The following is a 21,135-nucleotide window of genomic DNA, read 5'->3' on the forward strand; positions in this document are numbered from 1 at the left end:
TCAGTTCCTAAGGAGGGGATTAAAAAATAAAATGGGATTTATGGCCAGGCATGGTGGCTCACACCTATAATCCCAGCACTTTGGGAGGCCATGGCAGTAGGATCGCTTGAGCCCAGGAGTTTAAGACTAGCCTGGGCAACACAGACTCCTGTCTTTACAAAATAAAAAAATTGGTTGGGCGTGGTGTCACATGCCTACAATCCCAGCTACCAGGGTGGCTAAGGCAGGAGAATTGCTTGAGTTCAAGAGTTGGAGACTGCAGTGAGCTATGATTGTGCCACTATACTCCAGCCTATTTTCTTTAACAACAACAACAACAAAAGGCAAAACAGGATTTATGATTCTTCTTACTAAATAGATATTCAAGAATACTGCATTAATTTGTTACAATGCCAGTTGTACTATGAATGTTAGCTTTTCTTTGTTGTTGTTGTTATTATTATTATTATTATTATTATTAGAGATAGAGTCTTCCTCAGTCACCCAGACTGGATTTTAGTGGCTTGATCACAGCTCACTGCAGGCTCACTTCTGGGCTCAGGTGATCCTCCTGTTTTACCCTCCTAAGTACATGGTACTATAGGCATATGCCACCACATCCAGCTGATTTTTTTTTTTCAGTTTTTGTAGAGTTGGAGGTCTTACTATGTTGCCTAGGCTGGTCTTGGAACTCCTGGCCTTAAGTGATCCTCCTGCCTCGGCCTCCCAAAGTGTTGGGATTACAGGTGTGAGCCACCACACCTGGCCTTAACTTGTCTTAAAGCTTTGCAATAGTGGATTTTAATTGAATTTCCCAGTTTAATACTGGTGAGGTATTAGTTCTCAGTTTTTATTACATTAAACATTATTAGGTTGAACCTGTTACCAACTATCTCCTAATTATTGATGTTTCTTTCTTTTACATTTGCTGTCCATGGTCTCTGTCCACTTAAGATTGCATATTACTTTCATGGATTTGTATTCCTTTCCTGTAATGTATATTTTGAAAATGAAGCTCCATAGGACACGTCTGTTGCTGATTTCTCTTTGATTCTTCTTTTTTAAGCTTAGTTTTCCTAGTACAGTTAAGTTATATTTATATACTCAAGCTCCTTAATCTATTCATTGAATATATTTACTTTTCCTGTTTTCTTTTTTTTATATTAAAAAATTACCTCTTTATCTCATCTGAACTGTGGAATTTATTCTCTGCAGAACAATTGTCTACTTTCCAAACAGCCTTCATTAAATAATGGTTGTTCCTCTATTTTATTTCATCAAGTTTGTCATTAAACTTCTTATATTTGGTTAAATTTAGTTCTGATTGTCCATTTTGTTTCACTGGGCTGTATTTCTGTTTTAAACTCTTTACAATTTGGCACAAGTACTTCGATACGTTTTAAATTCTGGTAGAAAAGTTGCCTGTCATTTCCTTATTCTTTTTAGGGTAAAAAAGGAAATTGATGAAGATGAAATACCAAATGTTTCTCAATATCCCATGAAAAAGTGCATACGTTTAGTACCTTTTCTATCAGTTCTTTTGCTGTGTCATTTGTTTGTCCCTCAGAAGTTAGGGGACATTCCTCAATCACAAGCCTTGGGCGTCTTTGTCCACTGGGTGCTGCCGAATTCTTTGGGCTGTAACAGAGGAAATATGTTCATGGTTGGAGGCCAATTGCTGTTTTTCAGCTAATATGCTCAGTGAAAATGAGTGAGCAACTCACAAACAGGGTCAAGGTAGTAATTTTTTGTTATTTCAAGCCTGATGGCTATCTTCTTATTAAAAAATACCAGAAAAACACAATAACTTCTACTAACTCAAATTTCCTTATTTTGAACTGCTATTAATTTAAATTGTAATTTAGAAAGAAAAGCTTCATGTCTGTAGTTTTAATAAAAGTTATAAGAAATAATTTTAGATTGTTGTTATATCTTATCGAACAAAAGCAGAAGTAAAAATTCCATTTAAATGCTAATAAATATTGCCCTTTTCCCTTTTTCTTCTTTTCTGATCTTTTTTCTTTGCTTTTTCTTAGCCTTGCCAGGGCACTGCTAAGTCTGTCTGAAGTAATCCTAAAAGCAGAAAAGATAATTCACACATGGTTGATAAGATTTGTAATTAGGACATAAGCATTACTACCGTGCAAAAATGTCATGTTTACTTAGTAATGCTTGAACTAGTAAACATCTGATAAGGCTTCATATTCTAGTGAAAGCTGAAGCCTGTACACACCCTGCCAGACATGTTAAAGTAGGCAATTACTCTATGGGAGATAGTGTTCCTTAAAATCACACCTGGAATTTTTTAAGGCCCTTTCTTGTTTCTTGAAATTTTCCTATTTCTTAGTTTTCCTCTAATTTCATTTTTTCCTTCTTTGCTTAGCCCGCTCATAAAGTGATTGTTGTTGATCCATCACTATAAAGAGAAAACATAGTTTTCCCCCTGGTCTTTAGGATGGTTTGGATATACAGTCATGCACTGCATAATGCTGTTTCTCTCAACAATGGACTGCATATACAGCGGTGGTCCCATAAGATTATAGAGTAACATATTTTTACTGTACCTTTTCTATCTTTAGGTATGTTTAGCCACACAAATACTTATTATTGTGTTACCATTGCTTACAGTATTCAATCGGTAACAGACTGTATAGGTTTGTAGCCTCAGACCATCTAGCCTAGGTGCATAGTAGGCTGTACCATCCAGGTTTGTATAAGTACACTCTATGATGTTCACACAATGACAAAACAGCCTGAGGATACACTTCTTAGAATGCATCCCTGTCATTAAGTAACATTAGTTGAAGCGTTGTGTAAAAAAAAAATTAAATATGTTAATCTAAGATATTTGGTTATTTTTATTCTTCATTGGAAAGAACAACAGTATTTGACCATGAAAACTATCAAATTCACAATCTAGGCTGGCAAAAATGGTCGCAGTATTGTTTGGAAAAGTAGCTATTAAAATAAAAAACACTGCAATGGTTAGCTTTTCAATTCAATTTTGGAGAAAGGTTAACAGGAGGTCTGTCCAATTTGTGAGAACTTGTCATAGTAGGCCTTTCTGTTGTTAACAGTTTTAGAATGGGCCGGGTGCAGTGGCTCACGCCTGGAATCCCAGGACTTTGGGAGGCCGAGGTGGGTGAATCACCTGAGGTCAGGAGTTCGAGACCAGCCTGGCCAACATGGTGAAACCCTATCTCTACTAAAAATACAAAAAATTAGCTGGCTGTGGTGGCAGAAGCCTGTAATCTCAACTACTGGGGAGGCTGAGGCAGGAGAATCGCTTGAACCCGGGAGGCAGAGGTTGCAGTGAGCTGAGATGGTGCCATGGCACTCCAGCTTGGGCAACAAGAGCGAAACTCTGTCTTGAAAAAAAAAAGTTTTAGAATGTAGAGATAGTTTATGTTGCCACTATTAATAAAACAATGTAGGACAGTCAGAAAGCTTAGTGAAAGTGGACTTGGTAGGTCTGCTCAGCTCTTTAGCCTAGTGTTAGTATCTGTAGCTCACTGCTACTCCTGCATCTGCTGAAGTGGCTACAGGAGCTTCCAGGTGCCTCTGGAATCTATTTTGCTTTCCTTTTGTTCATTGACATTCTCACTTAGGACACATTTGTCTGCGAGAAGCAAAAATCAATCAGGAGTTTTAAGGAAGGAGGTGTAAAACTTCCTTGCTTCAATCCAGGTTCCACTGCTGGAAAATGTGCTTTAAACTAAAACCCCTTTAGTGTCCTTTATTCTCTGTCACTTGATTCAAAAATTTTGTTTTTCTTTTAGACAAAGAGAACTGTCACCCACACCTGCCTCTTTTTTGAACAGCATGCTTACCTTAATTTCAAGCGCGATAGCACCACTCTGTATAGGTAACTTGCAGGTAGGTGTTTTCGCTGCCCCACAGGTTGTATAACAGGATGAATAGCCCCGACAATATATCCTTTAAGATAATAGTCTTCCACTTTTGTTACTATATCTAGAATTGAATTTATCTTGATGACTTCTGGGTTTGATGAAGCTGGAATATCAAAAGCAAAGAGAAATTTGCACATTCTTAAAATTGAATTATACATTATTTCTACCTATGTGTGATAATACTAATGAATAGGAAAAGATCTTGGTCAGGTGCAGTGGCACATGCCTGTAATCCCAGCACTTTAGGAGGCTGAAGCAGGAAGACTGTTTGAGCCCAGGAGTTTGAGACCAGCCTGGGCAACATAGCAGGAACAGAGTAGGACGCTGTCTCTACAAACAAACAAACAAACAAACAAACATCTCCAATGGCTTAATCTCAGATAAATTTACAGTAACATGTATTTCTACATTTTTAAAGTCATTTCAGAAAAAAGGAAAAGTGACCTTAAAAATAAGTAGATACATAATATCACCACTATGTCTAAAGCAGAAATACAATGAGTTTTTTCAATTAAGGCACTTTCATTTTTTAGGATTTCATTTGAGTGACTATATTTCCATTAATAGATATTGAAGACATACATAGGAGATACAATAATTTGAAGAGTCAGCCATTTTTATGACTGAACAAGATGAGATGCATAATTTCTTTTCTTTTTTTCTTTTTTGAGAGAGGGTCTCACTCTGTCCCCCAGGCTGGAGTGTAGTGACACGATCGTGGCTCACTGTAGCCTCCACCTCCTGGGCTCACGCAATCCTTCCACGTAGCTGGGACTATAGGTGCGTGCCACCACACCTGGCTAAGTTTTGTACTTTTTGTAGAGGCGAGGTTTTACCACGTTGCCCAGGCTGATCTCAAACTCCTGAGCTCAAGCAAGCCTCCTGCCTTGGCTTCCCAAAGTGTTGGGATTATAGGTGTGAGCCACCGCTCCCAGCCAAGATGCATAATCTCTTAAAAGTAAAATTCATAATAATCTAATAATTTAAAATGGGAGAAATGGCATTTATTAAGCAGACCTTGTCAAGTGCTTTCTTATTTCTAATTACTCTTTCAAAGCACTGTGTTTTAAGTTTATCTGGGAAGCTAAACATGTAATTTCTCATGGCACTCATGTAAATGCTTGAGTAAAGGTGAATGAAAAAGTAAAAATATCCAGTAGTTCTCTTTAATAAATAAAAATTCTAAGCATAGTGGAAATTTGAATGAAAAATTGATTTGCAATTAAACCATTCCTTGAAGGAGAGCAAATCTGTAGAAACTATAGAATAGCACTATCTGTACAGACTTTAGAATAGTAAAAGGAAAAGAGTGTGCTATTTGGGAAAATGTTCTTAATGTTCCAGCAGTATTAATTTAAATAACAACATTATTTGTTACAGTATTTCTCATTGTATGAAAAACAATCAAGAAGTAATATCTAGAAATAGACTTGCATTTGGATTAGCTCTTAAGTAACAAGACATATGAAATTAATTCTAGATATGGGCCTAGTGGGCTGTTGACCTCTGTCAGTGTGGTGAGTGGTGTCCAACAAAGAACTGCTGCTGATTGCCTGAGCACAGGAAGGAGGCTAAGAAGCAGACGAGGAGGAAGGGCCAGAGGAAATCCCCTCCTCCCCTTACATTAGTATCCATGAGATGAAACAAATCCACCATCAGTGGGTATTCATGCCAACTTCGAAAACTAAATAAGCGCTCAACAGAAAAGTTATATAAACCAGGAAGGGTCCACTTCCTCCAATTTTCACCCTTTTTTGGATTTAAATTAATATTTTACTTACAATATATTTTCTTCATCATTATGAATAGGAATGAAAACAAAGAGAATGATCCTGGACTTTGAAGAAACAGCTGGACTTCCTTGTAAACAGCCCAGCTCTGCTTGTTGGTGTGGCAATTCTGTGATTCATTTGATTTTACTCTTTAGTATTTTGACTATCAACTCTGATTTCTAAACAAAGGAACTGAAAAACTGTAACAAAATGGAAGCAACTCTTAAGACTAAGGAATGAAACATAACCTAAACTTATTTTTAGAACTATATACTAATCCTTAAAAAATTTAAAGAAAATTATTTACTGCAGGAAGTGGAAATGTCTTAGCGTGATACAAAAGAATCTTCATAGTCTGGCCTCTGCCTCTTGATTCAGCCTCCACTCGTATTAGTCTTTCTCTTACATGTCTTGCTTTGGGATGCTGGAAGGACTTGGAATTTCTGAACCTGCCACTCTGTTTCATGCCACCAGACCTTCATTTCCTTCCCTGTTCTCCCAGCCTGAGTTAATTATTCCTTCCTCTGAGCTGCATGTCCTTCTACTAGTGCCCTTATCAGATTGTATGATAGTTATTTGTTTATGTGTCTTGGTTGTTAGAGAATTTCTTAAGGTAAGGAACCTATTGTATTCATGCCTTTCTGTGTCTAGCATGTTCCTTAGGTCACTATGTTAAAATACAAAAATTAACCAGGCATGGTGGTGGATGCCTGTAATCTCAGCTACTTGGGAGGCTGAGGCAGGAGGATTGCTTGAACCCTGGAGGCAGAGGTTGCAATGAGCTATTGTGTTACTGCATCCCTGCCTGGGCGATAAGAGTGAAACTCCATCTCGGGCCGGGTGCGGTGACTCAAGCCTGTAATCCCAGCACTTTGGGAGGCCGAGACGGGCGAATCACGAGGTCAGGAGATCGAGACCATCCTGCCTAACATGGTGAAACCCCGTCTCTACTAAAAAATACAAAAAACTAGCCGGGCGAAGTGGCGGGCGCCTGTAGTCCCAGCTACTCCGGAGGCTGAGGCAGGAGAATGGCGTGAATTCGGGAGGCGGAGCTTGCAGTGAGCTGAGATCCGGCCACTGCACTCCAGCCCGGGTGACAGAGCGAGACTCTGTCTCAATAAAAAAAAAAAGAGTGAAACTTCATCTCAAAACAACAACAACAACAACAACAACAACAACAACAACAACAACAACAACAAAAGGAAGAAATCATTGCCCAGTGCAGGGTCATGAAGCTTTTCTTCTGTTTTTTTCTAGGAGTTTTATAGGTTTATTTCTTATGTTTAAGTCAACAATTTTTAAAAAGTACAATGGCATCTATTTTATTGGTTAAAAAGGCATATGCTTTCTTTCTCAAAAATGATGCAAGAAAAATAAAGAACTTTGATACTTTCCCGGCAGTTTTACTTGATTATCCAGCAACATAGTTTGCAAAATGAAAACCTAAAAATTAATGACGATGTAAGGAATTTTAAGGCTTATTTAAAAAATAATATTTACATGACTAAAGTGAAACACAAAAGTCCATAGGTTGTGGTTGATTACAAATATGAGTAGAGGTGAGCATTTCATTTTTGTGAATGTGTCTTTATAAATTATAAAATTGAACCCAATAACAAGTCTTGGAAATCCTCCCGGTATCTTTCAATACTGTAGGCCAGGTGGTGATTGTTATGTGCTTATCATTACCTGTGCAAAGTTGGTTGATTTTCCATGTGGCATGGCTGGACAACCCAGAGTACTTGAGGTTTCAGTCAACAAACTGTTCAAGGATCACTTAAGAAAAGAATATGAGTCCTGATGGCTGCTTGAAAACTTTCCATTGGTAACCTCTGGCAATATGAGGAAAGCCCCAGTCTCAAACTTAGCAGAATGGGTGTCAGCTACGTGGAAGAAAACCCTAGCACTTGCTTAAGAAATGCGGCATTACCAATTCTCTTGACCGCTCATAGGAAGATTATGTGGAAAAATGGGGAAATGAGGGCTCTAAGTTGTAAAAGTGATTCACAAGAGTCAGATCTTAAGTGTGAGGAACTTTTAGAAATATCTTCATTTCATTTAGGTTCCTTTTCTTATGTATGTAAGAGAGACATATAATGAAATACTTATGTTTAAAATGTCTAAAAGAGCTTTTGCCATGGGTAAAAACTAAAATTACTGATAGTTATAGTTTAATTGGTGCGTTTTTCTTTCTTAATGGTACATCAAATAATAGTGTGTTTTATAATCAACGGTATAGAATCTGAGAGTCAATTATATAGCAAAGAAGTGGTAGTATATACATTGGCTAAGAGAATGAAGGTTTGAAGAGCTCTTGGTTTGGTGGTACAAAGTTCCCCCAAACAAAAATATCTAACAGGGATAAAGTCTAAGTTCAAAACACGGAGTGACAGAACTCTGATTTAATATATTTTCACTTAAGGGAGAAGGGGAAATCCTGTGGTCTATAGCTGACTGCAAACTAACGATAAGCCAAGAGTTAATCTAATGTGATCTTTGGCTATCTGGAAAAAGACTACCTCCAAAGACAGGAGGCCGCTAAATTCTGCATTGAGCAGACCATCTCATTAGTATATTCCGTGCTTTAGCATTAGTCACTATCCAAATAATAATAACCAGAATATACTATTTACCTTATTACGTTATTTATATCTGCCTTCCAGGATGAAAACTCTGCAAGGGCAAGGATATTCATGCTTTGTTCAGTGCCATATCTCTATACCTAGAGTATTGACTAGCAGACAGATGTTCAATTAATATCTGTCGAAGGGATAAGTAAACTGTGTTCAATTTATGGGTGAAATTAGAGACATTCAATAACAAGCTGGAGTACATTCAAAAGAAAGTGCTCAGGATAATGAGGGGTCTGGAGACCCTGACGGGTGTCCTTCAACTCTGTGCAAAATAATATGTGAGGAACAGGGCACCATCTGGATATATCTGAAGGGCTGTCACACAGAAGAGGCTGGCGGGTAGAACACTGACGAAGCAATGGAAGATTCAGTTACACATGGGAATACTACCCCAAACTGCATGTGGCAGGGCGGAGTGGGACTCTGACATGCTCATTAAAAAATATCTATCTGGTTAGTAAAAAAAAAAAAAAAAAAAAAAAAAGAAAAGGCTAAAACAATAGAGGTGAAAGAGATTTTTGTTCAACTTTACTAGAAAGCAGACTGCCAGCAACTTCAAAAATATATTAGGTTGGTGCAAAAATAATTATGGTGTTTGCTGTTGCTTTCAATGGCAAAGCAATTACTTTTGCAATAACAGAACAGTAGAAATAACCTCAATTTAACAGAAAAAGTTCTCAAAAAGTCCATCCACTTTTTCCATAAGAAAGGCATGGAGCCACCTTCCCTTAACAACTCTCTCAACCAGCTGCTCACTGCATTGGGGTGGTGTTTCCTAAACTTTAGTTGTCTGAGTACACTTTCACAATTTTCGTCATATCCTTAAATTTTAATTTTAATTTTAATTTTAAGCAAAATAAATTTATTTCAAAAAGAATTTGTATCACTCATATAACCATAAAACCAGAATCATTTATCTTAAGTAGAAAGCTGTCACACAGATAAATACAATGAAAAGAAAACGTATTACATTCTAGCTAGATAATGTTATTTGCCAAAGACTGAGCCACAGGGCTGGCCAAGGAAAATTAGGCTGGGCATGGTGGCTCATGTCTGTAATTTCCATCACTTTGGGAGGCTGAGCTGGGCAGATCACTTGAGGCCTGGAGTTTGAGATGAAACTGGGCTATAATGAGACTCTGTCTCTACAAAAAGTTTAAAAATTAGCTGAGCATGGTGGCACGTGCCTATAAGGCCCAGCTACGTGGGGGCTGAGGTGGGAGGATCGCTTAAGCCCAGGAGTTTGAAGCTACAACTTCTTGAGTAAACCATGATCACACCACTGCACTCCAACCTGGGCAATAGTGAGCCTCTGTCTTAAAAAAAAAAAAAAAAAGAGAAAAATTAGCCATTAGAGGGATGTTAAAGACATATTAACTCCAAACTGATGGGGAGGCTTAAATGAAGTTGAAAAGGGCATACTTTTCTGTTTAAGTGATCCAATGTTTAATTCTGTGTCTGTGTATACAATCTAAGAGCATCCCATGTCCAGTGCCAAGTCTTTTGGTGGAGGCTTGGAGATCCACTGGGTTAGAAGTAGCAAGGACACAATGATAATAGCAAAAGAGACAGATGACACCAGAGGGAATAAAATGAATTACAAAACTGGATAAAATAACTACACAAATATAGGCTGGGCATGGTGACTCATGCCTGTAATCCCAGCACTTTGGGAGACCGTGGTGGGAGGATCACTTGAGGTCAGGAGTTCGAGACCAGCCTGGCCAGCATGGTGAAACCCCATCTCTACTAAAAGTATAAAATTAGCCTGGAGTGGTGGTGCACTTCTGTAATCCCACTTACTCTGGAGGCTGAGATACGAGAATTGCCTAAACCTGGGAGACGGAGGTTGCAGTGAGCCAAGATGGGGCAACTGCACCCCAACCTGGGCCACAGAGCAAGACTCTGTCTAAAAAAAAAAAAAAAAAAAAGGAACTATACAAACATTGGTCTGGGGCCACAACATAAAAGGCTTTTATACATGTCATTCGTTTAAACCAATAACAATAATGAAATCGTCCCCCTTTCATTCTGTTGTTTCAGAACACAGTTCTTAAAAGCAGAATTATATGTTAAAATAATCAACAAGAAGATAGCTATAATAGGATAAAACTGATGCTTAAAGAGGATCCTGTTTAGGTGCAGAGTGTGTTCCCAAGAAATACATCGTCTCTGGTGATGTCAGAAAAATTTTGCATCATTGGAATAAGTTCTGTTTTTCTGGTCTAATCCACATCTTCTTGCACTCTCAATAAAGTAAGGATATTGTCTTGAGTCTCACCATAGTAGAAATGTTAATGCAAGAAACACATACACACACACATAAAAGTTTCAGGAGGAATTACAAACTGAGAAATCCAGAAAAGTTAGAAAGGGAGAACAAATATTGTACATCGGTGCTAATAAACATATTTGAACATAAGCTTATGTATAGATCATGGGGCTGGGCTTGGTGGCTCATGCCTGTAATCCCAGCACTTTGGGAGGCCAAGGCAGGCAGATCACGAGGTCAAGAGATAGAGACCATCCTGGCTAACATGGTGAAACCCTGTCTCTACTAAAAATACAAAAATTAGCCAGGCGTGGTGGTGTGTGCCTGTAGTCCCAGCTACTCGGGAGGCTGAGGCAGAATTGCTTGAACCTAGGAGGTGGAGGTTGCAGTGAGCCGATACCGCGGCACTGCACTCCAGCCTGGAAAATAGAGAAAGACTCCATCTCGAACAAACAAACAAACAAACAAAAACACACCTTATTTGTTTTGGGCCCACTGCTTTACATTAATATTCAACTGTTTCAAGTGTGCATGGGTTCTCCTATCTGGAGGTCAATGTCTTTTCATAAAACTGTAGCACCCAGCACAGAGATGACATTACAGTCAGTACCTAAAAATACTTATTAAAGGACTCACTGAATGAAAACTTGGGCGTACTATTAATATATTTCACTAACAGAGCTCCAGGGTACTCATGGAGCAGTGGTTTAGGCCATAGACTCTAGCACCAGACTTCCTGGATCCAAATCCTAGCTCTGCCACACCTAGTAAGGTATTTCCCTTCCATGTGCCTTAGTTTCCTCATTTGCAAAATGAGAATAATCAGAATCCTCCTTATATGGTTGTTAGGAGGACTAATAAATTAGTCTTTGTTCCTAGAGAGTGTCTGGCACATAGTAAGTGCTCTACAACCATTGGTTGCTTTGTAATAAGGTCCTCTTCTGTGGAAAGAGAGACAGCACACTATTCTCTTTAAGAGCATTAGGTCTGGAAGCAATTCACCTGGGTTCGAATCCTGATTGTGCCATTTACTAAGTATGTGATCTAGAACAAGTTGCCTTTCCTTTCTGAAACAGGAATAAAGAATAGTATTAACTTCACAGAGTTATTGTGAAAATAATTGTAAAACGTGAGTCCAGGGCCTGGCGCAAAGTAAACACTCAAATAAACATCAGTGATTTGCCCATTTGTTGATAGTCCAGCTCTGAGAAGATAGTTTCAAATGAAGCTGCCCTTAGAGATAAGTCATTGTTGGTTTAAAAAATCTCCAGGAAGATCATGGTAGGGATTTGAATATATTTCAAAAACATGGCCTGGTTCCCAAACTACAGAACTCTGGATCAGAGGTCTCTAACTCACACTCCAGAGCTGAAATCTTGAACTCATGCTCTAGATCTTGGGTCCCTAACTCAGACTTAGATCAGGAGTCCCTAGATCTAAGATCAGTGGTCTCTAGCTCAAACTCATCTACTACATAGAGTCCTTCACTCAAATGCCCCATATGTACTAGGCTGATAAAACAAAGAAAGGAGCTACACAGGATGAGGCTGCAGGACCTGGAGGAGAACACTCAAAGCCTCATCCAAAGACTGCACCATCCCTGGGCCCAGTGCTGCCATGTGGAATTGTGGGCCCAGGTCACTGGATCTTCTCAGTTAAAAAAATAAAAATATATACATATTTTTTGGTAGAGATGGGGTCTTGCTATTTGGCCAGGCTGGTACTGAACTCCTGGCCTAAAGTGATCTTCCTGCCTTGGCCTCCCAAAGGGCTGGGGTTACAGGCATGAGCTGCTATTCCTGGCCAAGGATCGTCTAATTTTTAAGAAAACCCCTAAATCCAATTCTTATATAATATTTCCCAATTTTAAAAAGTGACAATTAATTAAAATATCTAATACTGTCCACCTGAAAGGAGACCTGTCTGAAGGCTAAATACAGCCTGAGTCTCATTAGATTGTAACTTCTGCCCTGGGTCACCCCAGGGATTCTGTAGACCAGAGTTTGCCCAGGTCCAGGTCAGGCCACCTAGACCATTTGAGACAGTGTTCAGCCTTTTAGGATACAGAAAAAGTGATCTAGTTTTCCTAGACTTGGCCTCAAGCACTGAGCCTATTGTGGAAACATAATTATTCACTCTGGTGAGCGCTGATGAAAATTCCTCACTCTACAGGCACAGCTCTCCCCTTCACATCTCTAAACTGAAGCAGGTTTGAATACCTAGCAAGTTCCTAACAGCCCTCCAATCTCGTTTCCGCATGGTTTTAAACATTATATTATTTAAACATTTTTCTCATTTCCCTCATTTGTAGGGATGGGAGAATCATGGTGATGGGGGGCTGAGGTTCACTCTATAAGAAAGTTGTCCTCATTATTGAGACCTGATGTAAACAAAAGGAGTGTAAACATTGGGAGTTGTAATGTAAACACTGGGAGTTGCTGTAAACGTGCCATCATCATTCAAGGAAGGTAAATCCAGGAGCAAGAAGAGAAACAATACATGTAGGAATTTTGTTGAGAACTTTCATTCACGTAATTCCTCTGGTTCTTAATAATGTTTAAAACCGTGCAGAAATGAGATGGGAGGGCTGTTAGGAACTTGCTAGGTATTCAAACCTGCTTCAGTTTAGAGATATGAAGAAGGGGAGAGCTGTGCCTATAGAGTGAGGAATTTTCATCAGCACTCACCAGAGTGAATAATTATGTTTCCACGATATGCTCAGTGTTTGAGGCCAAGTCTTTGATTTGATGTCCTTATGCTGGGGCAGTAATATCAGTGCCTTTATTATGTTTTTTTCACCCCTCATGCTACCTTGTCTAAGACCTATTTCTTAAAAATATATATTTTTTAGAAAAAAAATGAGTATCCTTTAAGGACTTGGATTTGACTTCCTTCCAATGCCTGGTCTTCATAAACCTTACTTATGTAGGGTGTGTGACCCCTAAGCATGCACATAGTCGTCTTTTTTTTTTTTTTTTTTGACAGTGTCTCTCTCTGCTGCTCAGGTTGGAGTGCAATGGCGTCATCTTGGCTTACTGCAGTCTTGACCTCCTGGGCTCAGGTGATCCTCCCACCTCAGCCTCCTGAGTAGCTGGGACCACAGGTGCATGCCACTACACCATGCTAATTTTTTGTAGTTTTTTCTTTTTTTTTTTTTTTTGCAGAGGTGGGGTTTCTCCATGTTGCCCAGGCTGGTCTTGAACTCCTGGACTCAGGCTATCCTCCTATCTAGACTTTCCAAAGTTCTGGGATTACAGGCATGAACCACTGTGCCTGGCCCCTATTACTTTTTAAACAGAGGAAATTAAGGGGGAGGTAATGGTAGTTTAGCTAGAATTTGAACAGCACAGGTGGTTAGGAGTAGCTGCAAGCCTTCTCTTCTTAGCTCCCCAACCACCAGCAGTTCTTTCTCAGTTCTTTGGCGGAAGAAACAAATGGGGTTGTTTACAGCTTTAATGGGTGTGGTTGGTTACTGTTAAATCGATGCTACATTATTTGTAAGAGCTTTATATATCTTGCAAGGCTATCATGAGGAACTCATGAAAGAAAGCATTTTGCAATTACTTTGAAAACTGTGCAAAATGAATGTTATTATTAAAATTAAAACATGCTGAAGGTTAAGTAACATTTTTCATTTATTCTTACAGTTTCTAAAATAAAACATCAAAGACTTTTTATGCTCTTTTGCTTAAAAGCTTCATAGACAAAGATTGAATTTTAAAAATAGAAAAAGTCATATACTATGACTTTTAACATAAAGTCATATATTAAAGTTGACTTTGTTCAATGCTAAAAGTTTTGCTCTGATGATGTAACTCTATGAAAATAGTCCAAGACATACATATTTTCTTTCCACCAATTTACTTGTGATGATTCGTGTGTATTTTTGAAATACTTGTGAAATATTAGGGCTGGGCACGGAGGCTCACGCCTGCAATCCCAGCACTTTGGGAGGCTGAGGCGGGCAGATCAGGTGGTCAGGAGATCGAGACCATCCTGGCTAACATGTTGAAACCCCGTCTCTACTAAAAATACAAAAATTAGCCCGGCATGGTGGTGCTCTCCTGTAGTCCCAGCTACTTGGGAGGCTGAGGCAGGAGAATCACTTGAAGCCAGGAGGTGGAGGTTGCAGTGAGCAGAGATCGTGCTGCTGCACTCCAGCCTGGCAACAGAGCAAGACTCTGTCTCAAAAAAAAAAAAAAAAAAAAAAAAGATATTATTTCCTCAGATAAAAATACAATGTACAGGCTTGGTGCAGTGGCTCATGCCTGTAATCTCAGCATTTTGGGAGGCTGAGGCGGGTGGATTACTGCAGGTCAGGAGATCAAGACTATCCTGGCCAACATGGTAAAATTCCACCTCTGCTAAAAATACAAAATAAACGTGGCGTGGTGGCATGCACCTGTAATTCCAGCTACTCAGGAGGCTGAGGCAGGAGAATTGCTTGAACCCGGGAGACAGAGATTGCAAGTGAGCTGAGGTGGTACCATTGCACTCCAGCACGGGCAAAAAAGAGCAAACCTCTGTCTCAAAAAAAGAATAAAAAACAAAAATACTATGTACAAACACTAGTAAGTCCACATTTTCAAAAGGGAATAGACTGTCAATCTCCATATTTTATCTAGCAATTATACTAAAAAATAATAAGTAACATGCCAAGTACATATTTTGTGCCAGTCAAGATGTGAAGTGTTTTATGTGCCAATTCTTAATTAATTTTTGCAAAAATCCTATAAGGTAAGTATTATCATTATTTTCAGATGAGGAAACTCAGGAAGAAAGGGACTAGGTTACTGGCCCAAATTGCTACTAAGTGTGAGGCTGTGATCAACTCCAGACAGCGTGAGTCCAGGGCCAGGGCCAGGGCCAGGGTACTCTAGTGCCTACCGAGAAGCAAAACGTCATTGATCTGGATCATATTAATTCAGAATTTGTGAAAATAAAATTCAGACATGAGCTGGGTTAAAGCTTTTAAACCATAATAAATTGTTAACCGATTTAATGCATGGCTATTAGAAGGAGTATCTGATTTATGTTATTTATCAAAATGTTTTCAATAACTTAGAAACATACACTACTATATAAATAACATCTGAATTGTTATTGTTTATGTTTTCAATGAAAGCTTCCATCCCTGCAGTCACTCATTTATGTATTCATTGAAGTAATATAACTGCAGTTTTAAAAATTGACTCAGTTTTTTACATATTTATGAAGTACATATGATATTTTGTTACAATCATAGAATGTGTAATAATGAGGTCAGGGTATTTGAGGTATTCATTACTTTGAGTATTTATCATTTCTTTTTTTTAATTTTTGTTTTTTGAGGCAGTCTCACTGTGTCGCCCAGGCAACAAGATGCAGTGGTGTCTCCCAGGTTCAAGTGATTATCGTGTCTCAGCCACCCAAGTAGCTGGGATTACAGGCGTGTGCCACCACCATGCCTGGCTAATTTTTGCATTTTTTGTAGAGATGGGGTTTCCCCATGTTGGCCAGGCTGGTTTTGAACTCCTGAACTAAAGTGATCTGCCTGCCTTGGCCTCCCAAAGTGCTGGGATTACAGGTGTGAGCCACTGTGCCCGGGCAAGTATTTATTATTTCTATGTGTTGGGAACAATTTCAAGTCCTCTCTGATTGCTATTTTAAAATATATGATATATTGTTGTTAATTAGAGTCACTTTATTCCACTGTTGAACAATATAACTTACATTTTTTATCTAATTGTATGTTTGTACCTGATAACCTACATTTGTTTATCCCCTGCTCACACCCACTCACCCTTCCCAGCCTTTGGTCATCATCATTTAACTCTCTACCTGTGTGAGATCAACTTTTTTAGCTCCCATGTATGAGTGAGAACATGCCATATTTGTCTTTCTGTGCCTGGATTATTTCACTTAACATAATGTCCTCCAGCTCCATCCATGTTGCTGCAAATGACGTGATTTCATTTCATTTCTTTCTTTCTTTTTTTTTTTTTGAGACAAGACTCCAGCTCTGTTGCCCAGGCTGCAGTGCGGTGGTGCAATCAAGGCTCTCAGCAACCTCCGCCTTCTAGGCTCAAGTGATCCTTCTACCTCAGCTTCCAGAGTAGTCAGAGCTACAGGTGCATGCCACCATGTTTTGGTAATTTTTAAATATATATATGTATTTTTTTTTATAGAGATGAGGTCTCACAATGGTGCCCAGGCTGGGATTTCATTCTTTTTTTATGGCTGAAAGTATTCCACCATGTACACATGTATTATCTTCTTTATGCATTCTTCTGTTGGTGTACTCCATACCTTTGCTTTTGTGAATAGTGCTCTGATAAACAGGTGAGTGCAAGCATCCCTTTGATATACTGATTTCTCTTCCTTTGGATAGATACCTAGCAGTGGAATTGCTGAATCATATAGTAGTTCTATTTTTAGTTTTTTGAGAAATCTCTACACTGTTTTCCACAGTGTTGTACTAATTTACATTCCCACCAACAGTGTATAAGAGTTGCCTTTTGTCTACCTCCTCATCTCCACAGGATCTCTTTTTGTCTGTAGCAACAGCCATTCTAACTGGGGTAAGATAACATCTCATTGTGGTTTTTCATTTGCATTTCCCTGGTGATTAGTGATATTCAGGATTCTTTCATATACCAGTTGGCCATTTGTATGTCTTCTCTTGAGAATTGTCTATTCGTGTCATTTGCCCACTTTTCAACGTGATTTTTTAAAATTGTTGAGGTGTTTGAGTTCCTTGTGTATATTCTGGATATTAGTCCCTTGTTGGATGAATAGTTTGCAAATATTTTCTCTTATTCTGTAAGTTTTCTCTTCATTCTGTTGATTGCTTCCTTTGCTGTGAAGCTTTTCAGTTTAATATAATCCTATTTGTCTATTTTTATTCTAGGTGTCTGTGCTTTTGAAGTCTTAGCCATAAAATCTTCCCTAGGCCAATGTCCTGAAGTGTTTTTCCTATGTTTTTCTCTAGTAGTTTTATAGTTTTGGGTCTTATGTTTAAGTCTTTAGTCCATTTTGAGTTGATTTTGTAGTGGTGACAGATAGATAGTGGTTCGGTTTCACTCTTCTGCATATGGATATCCATTTATTGAAGAGGATGCCCTTTCCCCAGAGTATGCTCTTGACGCTTTTGTTGAAAATCAGTTGGCAGTAAATATGTGATTTATTTCTGGGTTCTGTATTCTGTTCCATTGGTCTATACCAATACCATGCTGTTTGGCTACTATAGCCTTGTAATATATGTTGAAGTAAGGTAGTGTGATGCTTCCAGCTTTGTTCTTTTTTTCCTAAAATTTTTTTGGTTATTCTGGCTCTTTTGTGGTTCCATAAAAATTTTAGTATTTTTTTTTCTTCTATTTCTGTGAAAATGACATTGGTATTTTGATAGGGGTTGAATTGAATATGTAGATTGCCTTGGGCAGTATTTTAACAGTATTAATTCTTCCAATCCATGAGCAGGAGATGTCTTTTCATTTGTTTGGTGTCCTCTTCAATTTCTTTCTTTAAAATTTTTTTATAAAAATTTAAAATTTTCCTAGAGATGAGTTCTCACTATGTTGCCTAGGCTGGTCTCAAACTCCTTGAGTCAAGCGATCCTCCCACGGCCCCCTAAAGTGCTGGGATTACAGGCATGAACCAGTGTATCTGGCCGCCTTCAATTTCTTTCCTCAGTGTTTTGTAGTTTTCTTGTAGTTGTGGGTTTGTCATATATGGCGTTGATTATTTTGTGGTATGTTCCTTCTAGGCCTAGTTTGTTGAGAGTTTTGGTCAAGAAGGGATGTTGAATTTTTTTAAATGTTTTTTTCTGCATCTATTGAGATGATCATATGTTTTTTAGCCTTCATTCTGTTGATGTGATGTGTCATGTTTATTGATTTGCATATGTTAAACCATGTTTGCATCACTGGTATAAATTCCATTTGATCATGGTGTATTATCTTTCTGATGTGCTACTGAGTTTGGTTTGCTAGTATTTTGTTGAGCATTTTTGTATCTATATTCATCAGGGATACTGGCCTGTAGTTTTGTTTTTTTGTTGCGTTGGCCTTATAGAATGAATTAGGGAGAATTCTCTCCTTTTCAATTTCTTGAAATGGCTTGAGGAGGATTGCTATTAGATCATCTTTGTATGTTTGGTAGAATGTGGTAGTGAATCTGTCCAGTTTTGAGGTAGTGCATCTGTCCAGTTTCTTTGTTGGAAGACTTTCCATTACTGATTTAATCTTGCTGTTCATTACTGATCTGTTCAGGTTTTCCATTTCTTCCTGATGCAATTTTGGTAGGTTGCATGTGTGCAGAAATGTATCTATTTTCTCTAGGTTTTACAGTTTGTTAGGGTATAGTTGTAATAGTCTGTAATGATCTTTTGTATTTCTGTGGTATCAGTTATAATGACTCCTTTTTCATTTCTAATTTTGGTCTTTTCTTGGTCAGTCTAGCTAGCAGTGTATTAGTTTTGTTTATCTTTTTGAAGAAACTGCTTTTTGTTTTATTGATCCTTTGTATTGTTTTTGTCTGTATTTTGTTTAGTTCTACTCTTTCTTATTTTTTTCCTTTTACTAATTCTGGGTTTGGTTTGTTTTGCTTTTGTAGTTCTTTCAGGTACATTATTAGACTGTTTATTTGAAATCTTTCTACTTTTTTGATGTAGGCATTTATTGCTATATACTACTCTCTTAGTATTGCTTTTGTTGTATCCCACAGTTTTTGATATGTTATATTTTCATCTTCATTAATATCAAGACATTTTAAAATTTCCTTCTTAATTTCTTCATTGACCCAACAGTCATTCAGTAGTATGCTGTTTAATTTTTATCTATTTGTATAGTTTACGAAGTTCCTCTTGGTATTGATTTCTAGTTTTATTCCATTGTGGTTGAGAAGATACTTGATATGATTCCATTTTTTAAAAAATTGTGGCTGGGTATGGTGGCTCATGACTGTAATACCACCATTTTGGGAGGCTGAGGTGGGCAGATTGCTTGAGGTCAGGAGTTCAAGACCGGCCTGGGTAACACAGCAAAACCCAGTCTCTACAAAAAATACAAAAATCAGCCAGATGTGGTGGTGTGTGCCTGTAGTCCCCAGTTACTCAGGAGGCTCAGGTGCGAGGATTGCTTGAGCCCAGGAAGTTGATGCTGCAGTGATTCATGATTGCACCACTGCACTCCAGCCTGGGAGACAAAGGGAGACCCCATCTCAAAGAAAAAAAAAGTTGGCTAGGTGCAGTGGCTTATGCCTGTACTCCTGGCAATTTGGGAGGCTGAGGCAGGAGGATTGCTTGTCTCAGGTGTTTGAGACCAGCCTGGGCAACAGAGTGAGACCCCTAGCTCTAAAACACTTACAAAAATTACAAAAAAAAAAAAAAATTAGCTGGGTGTGGTGGTACATGGTTGTGGTCCCAGCTACTTGGGAGGCTAAGGTGGGAGGATCACTTGAGCCTGGGTGATCAAGGTTTCAGTGATCCATGATTGTGCCACTGCACTCTAGCCTGGGCAACAGAGAGAGAATTTAGCTCAAAAAATTTTTTTGTTAAGACTCATTTTCTGGCCTAATATATGATTTATTCTAGAGAATGTTCCATGTGCTAATAAGAATGTGTAATCTGAAGTTATTGAATAAATGCTCTGTAAATGTCTGTTAGGTTCATGTGATCTAATGTCCATTTTAAATCCAGTGTTTCATTGGTTACTCATGGACACAAAGATGGCAACAATAGACACTGGGACTACTAGAGAGAGGGAATGGGGCAGAGATTGAAAAATTAACTATTGGGCACTATGCTCACTACCTGGGTGACAAGATCGGTTGAACCCCAAACCTCAGCATCATGCAATACACCCATGTAACAAACCTGCACATGTACCTCCTGAATCTAAAATAAAAATTGACATTATTTTAAAGTTAATAATCAGGAAAATGGTGGTGGGGGGAGCAGTGAAGAGATATGAGGGAACCCTCTAACTGCTCAAGATTAAAATCTATTGGTTTATAATAAATAAATCCAATGTTTCTTTGTTATTTACTGTATGGATGATCTGTCTAATGCTGAAAGTGGGTTGAAGTACTCCACTAATCTCACATTGAAGTCTAGCTCTCTCTTTAGATCTAGCAATATTTGCTTTATGAATCGGGGTGCTCCAGTGTTGGGTGCATATATGTTTAGAATTGTTATATCCTCTTGCTGGATTTATTCCTTTATCATTCATTATGTACCTTGTCTTTTTTTTTTTTTTTTTACTCTTTTTGACTTACTGTTTTGACTCTTTTAGCTGATATAGGTATAGCTATACCTATTTACTTCTGGTTTCTATTTACATGGAATATCATTTTCTATCCCTTTACTTTCAGTCTATATGTGTCTCTATAGGTAAAGTGCATTTCTTATAGGCAAGATGTAATTGGATCATGTTTTTAAATCCATTCAGCCAGTCTATATCTTTTAAGTGGAGAATTTAATCTACTTACATTCAAAGTTATTACTGAAATGGGAGTTTTTTTTCCTATCATACATATTGTTAATTGTTTTCTATATGTTCTTTGTTCCTTTATTTTGCTCTTCCTGTTTA

The 21,135-nt window shown here is 38.3% G+C and overlaps 1 protein-coding gene and 1 long non-coding RNA gene across 2 annotated transcripts in view; one reads left to right on the forward strand and one right to left on the reverse strand.

Annotated features, from left to right (window-relative positions):
- Window positions 1-21,135, reverse strand: part of RFTN2 (raftlin family member 2) — a 91,386-nt gene that overhangs the window by 60,279 nt on the left and 9,972 nt on the right. Inside the window, exons 2-3 of the mRNA XM_023218196.1 lie at window positions 3,810-3,993; window positions 1,503-1,617 (exon numbers count right to left, since the gene is read on the reverse strand). Coding sequence (XP_023073964.1) covers window positions 1,503-1,617; window positions 3,810-3,993 — 299 coding nt within the window. The remainder of the gene's footprint in view (window positions 1-1,502; window positions 1,618-3,809; window positions 3,994-21,135) is intronic.
- Window positions 1,580-6,366, forward strand: LOC111546683. Its single transcript, XR_002732872.1, has 3 exons — window positions 1,580-1,716; window positions 3,759-3,855; window positions 5,700-6,366. It is a non-coding gene; the product is annotated as an uncharacterized LOC111546683 (long non-coding RNA).

Source organism: Piliocolobus tephrosceles, chromosome 11 (genome assembly GCF_002776525.5).
Source record: "Piliocolobus tephrosceles isolate RC106 chromosome 11, ASM277652v3, whole genome shotgun sequence".
Lineage (NCBI taxonomy): Eukaryota > Metazoa > Chordata > Mammalia > Primates > Cercopithecidae > Piliocolobus > Piliocolobus tephrosceles.